Source organism: Odontesthes bonariensis, chromosome 6 (assembly GCF_027942865.1).
Source record: "Odontesthes bonariensis isolate fOdoBon6 chromosome 6, fOdoBon6.hap1, whole genome shotgun sequence".
Classification (NCBI taxonomy): domain Eukaryota; kingdom Metazoa; phylum Chordata; class Actinopteri; order Atheriniformes; family Atherinopsidae; genus Odontesthes; species Odontesthes bonariensis.
The window spans coordinates 34,029,822-34,042,203 of record NC_134511.1 but is presented as its reverse complement, the minus strand read 5'-3'; the positions used below and the strand labels follow the sequence as shown (position 1 = coordinate 34,042,203).

At 40.9% G+C, this 12,382-nt stretch overlaps 1 protein-coding gene across 1 annotated transcript; it reads left to right on the top strand.

The window, feature by feature from the left end:
* The first annotated feature begins 2,947 nt into the window (after positions 1 to 2,947).
* ccdc92 (coiled-coil domain containing 92) lies at positions 2,948 to 10,842 on the top strand. Its single transcript, XM_075469106.1, has 4 exons — positions 2,948 to 3,116; positions 6,169 to 6,340; positions 7,407 to 7,448; positions 8,961 to 10,842. The coding sequence occupies exons 2-4, from the start codon at positions 6,205 to 6,207 to the stop codon at positions 9,767 to 9,769; spliced, it is 987 nt and encodes a 328-aa protein (XP_075325221.1). The 5' UTR covers positions 2,948 to 3,116; positions 6,169 to 6,204; the 3' UTR covers positions 9,770 to 10,842.
* The last annotated feature ends 1,540 nt before the right edge of the window (positions 10,843 to 12,382 follow it).

Genomic DNA, 12,382 nt, shown 5'->3' with positions numbered 1-12,382 from the left:
ATGATGATATTTTGGGTCAGTAATAAAAGGGCCTCTGTTTTTCCAAGTTTGCATAGCCTAGACAAAGAAAGTCAGAGTCAAAAATGCTGATATGATTTGAAAGATAAGACAAAGTTCAATTCTTCTGGAAAACTTAACTGGAAGCAGTAAATGTACCACTTACTAACTTCATTTAGATATAATTGGACCATTTAAGTACTACAATAACCTGAGTACCGAAAGTGTTCAGTGTTCAGCCTACGTGATATAAAGATTAAACAAAAAAAATATCTGCTTTAGTATGATATTACAGCATGATGAAAAGCATAAAGTTTAGATTTCTTAAAAACACAGGCACATCAGACAGCCAGGTTCCCCCTGTTCCCTCTAAGGAAGCACGATCACTCCAGAATTTGACAAATTACTGTTTAAAATGTTTATCCATTAAGTTCTGCATTGACACCCCTCTATATCCAATATCTTCAGCCAATTTGGTTCATCACTAACAGATTGTCAAAACTTTGCTCAAATAATTTTTTAAGATAACACATCTCAATCTATTTTTCTTGCATAAATCTTATATTTCTGGAACACTTTTGGAACATATAAACAAAAAGTTGTTGCAAACCTAGAGGAACAGACTTCAGCTGAGTTTACATTACCTTACCGAACAACACAGCTTCTTACCTGTCAACCACAATATGTGTACAATTAATTGTTGCCCTACAGCAAAATATATCTCCTCCAACACAACAGGAGCGTGAATGGAAATGGCCAAAGACTAAGACAACCCCCAGTACAATGCCTGGAAATTCAAATTCAGTTTAACCATATTGTTAATGGAATAAAAGAACAGACAACATGTGTCTTTGTCCCTTTTAATCAGATGCCAACAATACATTTTTAAAAAGTTGTGACTTGTTCCCTATACTTCTGTGGTGCGTGAACTTTACTTTTAACAATGCTCCGCTTGCCTTTAGGAGAAGAGATCAATTAATGTTTTCAAAGATAAACATTTTCCCATTTCTGCTTCATATAGTATTTCAACCACTCAACAGTGTAAGTTTAACCTCCTTTGTTGAATATTATCCAAATGTTTTTGGTGGGTTACAGGTCTGGAGGCGGGTCCGTTTAATAGTCACAGTCTTGTCATGGAGTCATAGTTGTAATAAGTTTAGCATGTGGTTTGGCATTGTCTTGGTCTATTAAGTAAGATGTGCAAGCTATCCATGCCCTCTGCACTAATCCTCACCCACAGCCAGGTAGCCTCCCAACTCTTTAGCCCAGAGAACGTGACATCCATGATTTCCAAGACAAATTTCACATTTTCATTGGACAAACAACAGGAAAGTTTCCACTTTGATATGGAGGAGGAAAAGACATTCAAGATTCAGGAATGCCATTGCCTTCTCTGGAAACAAAAACTTTTCTGATAGCATTCTGAGCCAGAGTTTCTTAACTTGCTTTGATGGATGCAGCGAGGAACTGTGTTCACTGATAAGGCTTTACAGAAATATTCCTGGACCCATGCAGGGATTTCCACAATTGAACTGTGTCTGTTTTAAATGCAGGACTGCCTGAAGGCTTGAGGATTACTGCCTTTCAGTGTTGGATTTCAGATTTGTCCCATTGTTTTAACGGATTTCTATGAATCTCTCAATATCCTTAGCTACAAATGTTAAAATTCCCAAATTCTTTCTAATTTACATTAGTTGTTCTTGAATTGTTGAATTATTTGTGTGATTGTTGAAATGTACACTTTTCCCGTTACTACTGAAAAGCTAATACTCTCTGGTTTCTCCTGTTGCACCAAATCATAATACTGCTCAGTGACTTTATTTGTTGAGATGCTCCAACAGGAACTTTTCCAACTTTTCTCTGTTTCAACTTTTTTAAGATATGTTACTGGCATCCCGCGACCCGACGGATTCAGCGGGTATAGAAATTGGATGGATGGATGTTACTGGCATCAAATTCATATTAGCATGTATTTTTTTTTCAAAAACTTAATTTCCCAGTTTCAACACTTGATTTGCTGTATTCATTCAATTCTATTTCAACAAGTTATTGGGTTTGTGTTATTAACAGATCACTGCTTTGTATTTCTGTTCAGATTGTACACAATGATGTTTGTCCTTTTAACACTTACTCTCCAGAATTACATGTATAGTTTTATTTTCAAAAGTTTGATAATAAAAACAAGAAATTGTTCTGCTAGGATTGGAGCTACATTTGACATAATAGTAATCTGCAATAAGAATCCAATTTTACAATTTTACAGTAGTGCAAAGAAAATACATAGTTAAAAAAATACTAAAGAATGTCAGCTGTTGGTTCATTTACAAAGTGTGCATGTATTTCAGAAATCTACGAATCTAAACCAAGCGTAATTTCAAGGTTTAAAAACTTTGGCATGCGTAAAAATGATTTCAGTTGTAGGTTGCCTCTAAACTGCGAGCATAGTCCAACACTCCCCTCTACTGTCCACCAGCTGTACGCTATTAAAACAGCCTTAACTTGTTTTCATTCATGTAGGAACACAGGTAGTTTGACTCCTGCCTTATTCAACCTGACGCCTATGACAATGGAATATACTTAAGAAATCCTCTCTGCATAACAATATTCTGACACTGTCCCTAGATGGCGCGAACACATCTTCATTGAGCAGACTTTGGACAAATTCAGTTGCCATGGTGATGACGCTGATCACTGCAAAACAGTATCACGCCCGGGACGACCTCTACTTCCACAGTTAAAGTCATTTAAGGTAAGTAAACGTTGTTTTATAATCAAAACGGTGCTTAACAAAAACAAAAACAAAACAGAAAGTCGTAATTCTAATTGATGATACCTGTAGAAATTAATAATAATCGTTAAAGAATGTCTTCAGGTTAGATAGTCCATGATTTCTCCTAGTTTCCCATGATGCATCGCTTTATTTTGTGTAGTAGCTTAGGGAGATGACAGGGAACTGACACAGCCACCCTCCGCTCTCACCCGACCGAGGCGAGCCACTGACAGCATCATCGACATGCAGCGCAAGGTGGAATCCATTTAGCCTCTGCGGCTAGTCTGTGTAGCGACAATTTACAACATTTAAGACGCTATTCGAACAGCCGTGTATTTTTAGCTGAAAGGTAAGCTCCGCACTAGATAACATTAAGGTCCTGTTGCTGCATCTTTAGCCATCTAGCTAGGCTAAATCAATCATTCGTCGTAGTTTGCGTGATTCACCTGTACGGACCGCTAATTAAATGCACTGACATAAAAAAAAATGCTTATTGATGTGTACATGGTTGTCAGCAGCTTGTTTATCTTATTTTAGTTGTTTATTTAAATGCGGCAGGTTCGGCAGCTAAGCAGGTTGACTACAATGACATTTTAACTTATATACATGGGTAATATTTATTTGAAAAGCCGTTAATATATATGCGCAGTGCTGCACATCATCTGTTGAAGCAGGGCTAAGTCCGTTTTAGTACAACATAATATCAGAAAACCCTCATAACATCATGGAGCCTCCTGCATATTCCGTTGGTAGTACATTTCCTTTTGTCTACTGTTCGCTGAAATTTTAGGTTATTGTAAGGAGACTTTGGTGTGGCACACACGTAACAGAACGTGGTCATTTGCGGTTCCTGAAAGTGGACAGCTCCTCCCTGGACAACAGCAGGATATAACACTGGCTGCAAGGACAGCCTTTGTGATGACCCCACAAAATGCGGTGAAGGCATCCTATATGATATCAAGTCATAACGCAGAGATATTTTGAAGTGGTTCAAAGGCACCGCTCACCAGGCCCCGGGTTTCCTACTATTAATATATTGTTTTACAGCGATGAATAGGGTCAGGTGCCCTATGATCTTGTTTTGAGGCTTTACAGCGATGATCCTCTGGCAGCTACAGTCAGGACCAGCAGCGATTACACTTTAGGGTGCTGTCCGCAATGCAGGTGCTGAAATGAGAAGTGTCGTGGAAAGCATCAAACGCTCCTGACATCTAACGTGTTTATGTCCTCTTACAACCATTGCCATTATCCATAACGGTTATGATATTTGACCATTACCTCTCACTGTTCTACAGTTTTTCTTGTTCCTGTTGATGTGGGTGGGTGCTGCTGATGTGAAGTTGTCCCTGAAACATAAGTATGGGTGAGGTCTGTTTTTTACAGAGTGTCTGAGACGCATCATCCCCTAAAGTACATGTCAGAAAATTTGAGAGGACAAAGAAAAGCAGAAATTCACAAGGATGTAGTGATGAAATTTGTTTGCAAGGGTGGAGCTTCATTCACAGGAAGTGAAGGCCAAGCTCTTGTTATGGTTTAGGACTGAAGCTACTTGCTAATATTTCATGCTGCTGCAATTCATTGAATATTTATATTGTCTGTGGGGGAAATAGTGGTTGGTGTTTTAGGAATGGAAAATAAAGATAGGACACCATAATATGACATTATATCAATTTTATTCCTAATCTTTTTAATACGCTTATGTTTTGTGGTGCTCCTTGTAATACTTTCACCTCCATGCTATATTGTTGCATGAGTCGTGTATTGATATTGGCTGAGGTTATGTCTTTGCAAGTGGAAAGCTTTCTGAGCTATATCAGGAAAGAGCAGGGATGAGAGATATGCTTGCAGCGCAGGGTTTACCGGAAGGACTCCACATTAGTCATCAATAATAGATTATCTCCTCAGCCTTTACGATACACTATTGACTGTATTAGTTATTACAGGGTTGTGTTTTGGTGATGGTATGCTTTCCTTTTTCCTCTGTAAGTCATGAAAGAAAACACTGGGAAAACTGCTGAAACTAAGGAGTGTGTCAAGTCAGGTGTCATGGGATATATTATTTATGCTACTGAGCTGGTAAGAGTGAGAAGCTTTGGGATGTTTTATTAAAGCACACTTGCGTATGCAGAGAGACGCTTTCTCTCTACTGAGGAGGATTTTTTTTTTTTTTTTTCTGCAGGGATCAATGTGCTTTCAAACCTTCGCTTGATACTGCTGTCTGGCAGAGGGTGGAGACATTAGAGTGAGTGATTGTTTCTCTTTATGGCTTAGCTTAGGAGACAAGGGCGTCCAATGAAGAGAGGAAGGAGGAAGGTGGGGCAAGGCAGTGAAGGAAGAGGCTCTTTTGAGACTAACTCGCCACACCCTGATGCTTATTCATGTGCTCAGCTTTGATTGTTGTTTATTAATTTATTCACCAATATTGATATGGCAGAAAAAAATTTTACATACGGGAATTTCAAACAACCTCCATTCTGAGGAAGCTTCCAAATGCTTGTCCCTGTGCAATTAAATTGTGCGTTGTTGATAGGATTAGTGTATATAGAATTAGAGTGCAGATGGATGTTGTTGAATGTTCACACAAATTTCTCCGGCTTCTGAGCCAATGAGCTGATTTCAATCATTTGTTTTGAGCCGCAGCAAGTACATGTACATCTGCATGATATTGTGAAAATGCCACTTAGTGCCATCAAAGTGGGCGTTGGTAATGGGTCCTTTGAGACTGCGGTGTCCAGAATGGGGCCTTCCTGGGCTTGTTCCAGCCCAACCTGTGGATACTGATTTAGATTGGGATCTCAGGAGTTTAGAGGCCTTTTGTTGCATTCTTTGAGCTGATTCTGAGCATGTTTTACTGTGTGCACATTGTCCTGGTGGTGGACATTTCTGTAGCTATGAGGGTGTGCTGTTTTGTCTGTAACAATGTTTAAGTGTAAGTTATGTAACAACCACATGAATTCCAGGACACAAGCTTTGCCAGTGTAAAGAGATGATCAGGGTTATTTACTTATCCTGCCTGAGGTTTTAATGCTGTGGCCATCTATGTGGGTGTTCCGCTTCCTTCCGCTACAGTCATATTCTAGCATGTGCATTGTTACTTTTTTAATCAACAAACAGTTATTTTTCTTAATTAATTGGTTTGTTGAAGCATCAGATACAACCATTAAAAACAGAGGGAAGTTGTTATTACTCAGAAGTGATTAGTGGTTAGTTCAATCACCATCTAATGCAGAATACCTAAACCAGTTTGCAGACAGGGCAAAATTGGAACCTTTCCCAAACCCTAATGTTTGTAGGCTGAAGGGTGAGAATGAATGTGTTGTCTGCCAGAGATGTGGAATTTTGTTTATAGCCTTCCTCCTCTCCCTCTTTCCTCTGCCCCTTCTTCTTTTCTCTGTGTGAAGGTTGCAAGGCCGCTGTGGCTCCCAACATAAATCGCCATGGCATCGGCAAATGTTACACTGGAAAATCAGCTGCAAAGTGCACAGAAAAACCTGCTCTTCCTGCAGCAGGACCATGCCAACACACTGAAGGGGCTGCACGCAGAGATCCGCAGATTACAGCAGCAATGCACAGGTGAGCTCATCCACAAGTAGCAACATCTCCTCTCTTTGTGAAGCCTTTAGGATTACACTTGACATTGATTGTATAAGGATCACACAACTCAAAACAAGGACCTAAGTAGATATTTGGTAGCCTGACTACGTCATACTCACGATTCTAGTCAGAATGTGAGTCTGATACCGCTCAATAGAGTTTTGAGTATGGGGCGTGTTTCAACCGAACCAGGAGAAAAAATGCCTCAATTGGATAGACCTACAACCAATCAGAGCAACGTAGTATGTGACGTAGATTAAGCAACACATGCTTGTTGTAGGAAGGACGGCAAAAACATCTTTTCTATCGATAAAAGCCTTTATCGCGTTCCTCTGTTCGTCTTTCAAAATGAATGCAATGTGGAGATCCTGTAGAACAGACTCGATGGCAGAATCTACACACCCTAGCTCTCCAGCGGCAGCCATGTTTGTTTCAAACGAAGTCAAACCAAGCACTCTTTAGTGACGTAGTCGATAATGTCCCTGTTGATCATCTGTCCATCATCGTATAAAGCCCACCCTGGCAATCTGATTGGGTCGACCGATTCTTGGTCGGGCATAATGATTTCCCAACTGAGCAGAGCCAGACCCAACTTCCCGACCAAAACTTTTATGGGCGGGGCTAAGTTCGGCTGGCACCCAGGCTAGATATTTGGTACCAAAAGTCAACTAGATGTAACTGTATGGTGCCACTACTAAACGTTTTGGAAAATACATGGTGAATTATGACAAAAGTTCTTAAGACACAATGGGAACACTCCAATCATATTTCAACCTGTAATATACTCTTCCTTTTGGAGTTAAATATAAAAGTGTTCACCCAAAAAAAGCGAACATTGCATGATTTAGCCTCCATTTTCTTTTTTCTCGGCTAGAACTCTGACTAATCTTATTAAATGCATCCTCCGTCATAAGGAAAGCACATGCCTATCCCAAACATGCTTTGTTGCTAGTCGGTCTGTGTGAGGAACATGCTGTCTGATAGCTGCCCTGTTCCAACCTCATGTAACATGTGAGCCACCCTGTTCTGTTTTTTTTTTTCACAGACCTGACATATGAGCTCACTGTGAGAAGCTCTGATCCCTCAGGTAAGCACAGTCACACCGTATTACAGCCCACCTGCAGGTCAGTTTTACTACCAGCACTCAGTGTCTGTCAGTATAAAGTTAATTTCTTCCAGTTTTCTTCCTTATGTCACCTGCTGCAGTTTTATTTAGAAGTCGTGCTTTTGAAATGAGAGCGGTAGCCTTTAAAGAGAATTTAGATAAATTGTTGAACTGTTTCAGATTGTCTGATTGTATAGATGTATTTTAAATAGATTCAGATGGTAAAATTACACAGCAGCTACAAAGAAAACTCTGAAAACTGTGTCAGTGGATGTGTCTGAGAGCAGAGGGCTCTCTCTGATCCCTGGTGACAAAATCCCATGCAGTCAGCATGGCAGTGTTGGACTCCCTGCTGTTTATTGTCGGCTGCCCTTCCCCCGCAAAACCGTGGCGTCACATCACAGGCCTGATTCAGATCAAGCTCTACAGCACGGTCAGGGAGGCTCCTGTCTGCAAGTCAAATGTATTTACAGAGCACTGATGATCACAGTGATGTGTTCAACCTAACAGGAAGCATGTTACATGTCACCAGGATCATAATATGCTGTAGGCTTTTTGACTTTGCTGTCCTGGATCAGAGGCACTGTTATGTTAGTGTTGGGGCATCTCAGAGATTTGAGTGCAGGAAATGGGATTATCTGTCACAGCACTAATGCACAGCCTACGACCTGCTTAGTGCAGCTGCTCCAACCGGGCTGAAAATGTACCAACCTCTGAAAAAATTGAAGGGAATGTGATACCCATCTTTTTACGCTTCCACATACTGGTTTGGAGACTTAGCTTGTTGAAATGAAAGAAGACGCTGAAACACAACCCCATTCCCATTTCTATAGATGACACGAAAAGATTTTTCATAACATATTTTTTGCAGCTATATGATGACTGTATAGGCTGTAACAAGGTGTGGCAGGGTGAGGTGGGGGCAGCAGTGATGGAGGTCAGACCAGAGAAGTGCTCTTGTTGTCTTCCAGAGCTGTAATGTGAGACTGGAGCTCTCTGCCCATGGAAAGTGAGTTCCCATAGGATCACACAGTGTCTGCCATCTGACAGGCTGTCTGCGCTTAATGTACTGATTACACAGCAAGCATTCAGCTAATGTGAGTCTGTGATTCTGTGAGGCTGCATTGACAATAGCCATAACCTTTAAAGACAGTCTGCACAAGGTTATGCAGTAGTAGGACGTAACATAAATGTTTTGGAGGGACTGAAAACACCACTATTTCTTTTGGGTTGTATTATGCTCTTTATACAATGTCCCTAATTGGTTGATATTTCTGAATACAAATATGTTCCTAGAACACTGTGTAGAGTATGGCAGGTTTAAGTGGTTGACCTTCACAATTATATTTAAAACTGTTTCATTATTCAGGAGTGAAGATATAACTCCTGGAAAAACAGGAATTTTTTGAGCTTTGTTTGTCCTGTTTTAAAATATGTGCGTAAATATTGTGTAAAAGCATTTTTTATTTTTTTTTGGTTGTTTATTGTGTGCAGACAGCAGTGAGGCTCGATGCAGGGAGCTGCAAAGGAGGTGTGAGGAGCTGGAGGCCCAGCTTAAGAAGAAGGAGGAGGAGAACACAGAGCTGCTTAGGGACCTGGAGCAAAAGAATGCCATGATTTCCGTTCTAGAAAACACCATCAAAGAGAGGGAGAAGAAGTACCTAGAAGAGCTTAAAATGAAGAGCCACAAGTTGGCTGTTTTGTCTGGGGAGCTGGAGCAGAGAGCGAGCACCATTGCTTACCTTACCTCACAACTTCATGCCACTAAGAAAAAGCTTTTAGCTGGTAGTTCCTCTGAGGCAAGCCCTAATGTCAGCCCAGTCGCCTCGTACAAGCCCACGCCTCCACCAGCCAAGGACAGGCAGCCTGAAACCCCGCGTCGCCGCATGAAGAAGAGCCTCTCCCAACCTCTACACCCAGAGCTGACTGAGGTGTACCGCCACGGCTCGGATGGCAGGCGGCTGGTTCTGCGAGAGACAGTCGATGCCATGCCCGACCCCACACCCTTTCTGCAGGCAGGCAGAGAGTCTCCTGAACATCAGGTAGTGCGTGAACGGCCTGCCATAATCCCCCCCATTGCCTCTGATCGTTCCCCCGTCCCTGCCCTTGGTGCCACAGCCAGTCCTCGTCACAGCCCTGCTCGGGACCGTCAGTACAGGGCTCATGTGGGCGTTGCGCACCGCATCCCACATGGCACCCCTCCGCTGGCCCCGCCACAAGCAGAGCTGGAGACGCTGGCAGTGGATCAGATCAAAGAGGAGAAGGTTGTGCGGAAGCGCTCGGGAGCCGACAGGACAGTTTAAAACTACAGAACACACATCTAGTGTATACACACTACGTCGCAAGAACAGGAAGAAGCCTGACCCACTGTGTAGCCTGCTTTATACGCAACGTTGCAATATAAACAAATGCAAATGCAAAATGATCATTTTGTGGTATTCCATGAGGACTTTTGTTTTCCTTATTCTACAATAAATAAGGACTACTGCAAAGCATGCCAAATGTTTTCTTTCTACATCCCAATGAGACTTTGTATTATACACATCTTGACTTTTTGCTTTTAGACCGTCACTTCATACAGTCTTATGTGATGCGTACAACAAATTCTCAGCCAAATATCTGCATCAGTGCCTGCTTAACCGGTTCAGTCATACAAAAGCTGTGGAACGTAGTCACGGCTAATAGTTATCGTTACATATCTCCGTCTGCTCCATCTTCTCAACAATATGCTGAAAATGACAACAAACTATGTAACAAAGATTTTCGCAGCTGAATACGATCAAACTGAAGTAATTCAACTACTACTCCCTGAATGTATTTCATCTGCTTGTGATACCTGTATAATCATATTTCTGTAGGTAGGGGCTACATAATGTGTAAGTGTAATTTGTGGGTTTGTCAAAGCGAAAGCTGTAAGTCGAACTTTTCCTTTGCTGACAGGAGAAAACAGCAGCGGTGGACATGTTTTAATGCAGTATGAAATGATGGTGAACTGGGAGCACATTAGTGTGTACGAGTGGAGAAGAGAGTGCGTGTGTCTGAGAAAGAGTGAGGGCCACTGGGAGAATTAACTTTTGGCTTAATCTATATCCACTGATGCTATTTGTGATACAAGGGCATTTTTAAAACACTGCTGTACTAGGACTTTGTGATATTAACTGTACTTTATAAAGGCTGTGAATTTGTAATGAGTTATTTTTTTTATTTATTGTTTAATATAGGACACAATAGAAAATCCAACACCTCAGATATTCGCTGTAGTTACTGCACCACCAACATGATGGTAAATAAATCTCCTAATAGCCTGCTTTACACAATAAATTCACTTGTTGAAATATATGAATTAATATAATAAAGCAATGCCTTGGTTTGGTTACTTGGTTTCTGTTCATCTAAATGTGTGTGAAACTGAAGTAAAAGACAACATTGCTGTTAATCAGTTGAAGGACTGATATGGGTTTCAAGAGCAACTTCTGCACCCTTCCAACAAAAGATACTCACGTGGGTTTACATCTAGTGACTTTTAGGATCACAGATGTATTGTTCTCCCAATTTTTCAATGCTTTAAATCATAATCATCTGTAACACACAGCCAACAAAGGTCAATATCAGGTTAACAATAACCTTGTTGCACAGAGGACCAGCAGGTGCAACCTCGCACTGATGCACAGTATCTCACTGCAATATACCGCACTAACTTCAGATAGAGTCGAATTATCCTTATCAATCCCCAAAGGGAAATTATACCAAAGGAAGTTTGGTATAATTCTTACTTATAAGGCTTTTATTATGAGTGGGAATGCCTTCCAGAATCATTGATTGATTTGATTGGGTTGGGTTGGATTATGACTGTATTGCAATAAATTGGATTAAAATTAGCTTGAATTGGACTGTATCTTTGAAGTCCCCTGAGATGACTTTTGTTGCAATGCCACTATAAGTCTGTTATATTTAGCGGCTTGTTCAACATTTCTCTTTCCTCAGCCACCTCTCAGGGCCCCAGAGCACTCCCCAGCACAAAGCCAGGCTTATTGATCAGTGTGTTCAGTTTCTTTGAGCCGCTGGCTCTGATGCCGCTACTCAAGCAGATGGCTGCAAAGCAGATGCTCCTGTACACCAAAGACTTTAATATGCAACATCTTGCTACAAAAATTAAAGCGCCACAGCTTCCTCAAAAAGTGGTGTCTAATCCATCTCTGCTTGTAGACTGCCTTAGTATTTTATTTCCAGTTCACTCTGTTATCCAGGAGAACACCGAGGTACCTGTAGTCCTCCACCACCTTACATGAGCTCTGTTGGCATCTGCTGATACAGCAGACACAATTCAACCAGCCAACCACAAGGTGTCCCCCTTGGATTACATATCCTTAGTGAAGTCAGTGCTAAAAGTCAAAAGAAAGCACATTATCAATAACAAGTCTACTTTACTATAACTTTAAATAATGGGATTTGTATTCTAAAATACTAATATCAAATTAATATTTTGTAAGAAAAAAAAAGGAAAGTGAAAGAACCCAGTAGAATAAATACTGTGTTCAATTCAATTATGAAATATAGTTTTGTAACAATTTGCTCTTTAAACCATCATTTAAACTGATATGTGAAGGCGAACTTGTTTTGGTTGAATCACCCATTTATGATGGTGCAGTGTGCACAAACTGAAACTTGAGAGCTCGATCACCATGGAGCTGTAGTCAGATAGGAAAACCTCAGGTAAATAACATACATTTGAGCATAAAGTCATTGTGCAGCCATCTGATGCAAACTGAGAGCAAGAGGGAAGCACAGAGAGAAGGTCACCAACTCACTTTGAAGAGGTCAGAAGTCTTGTATGAAAGAAATGTCATATCCACAGTCTCAATGAGCGCAGATGGAGGAGCACAAAAGGCCTCCAGTACTAAGGTCAAATACCATGA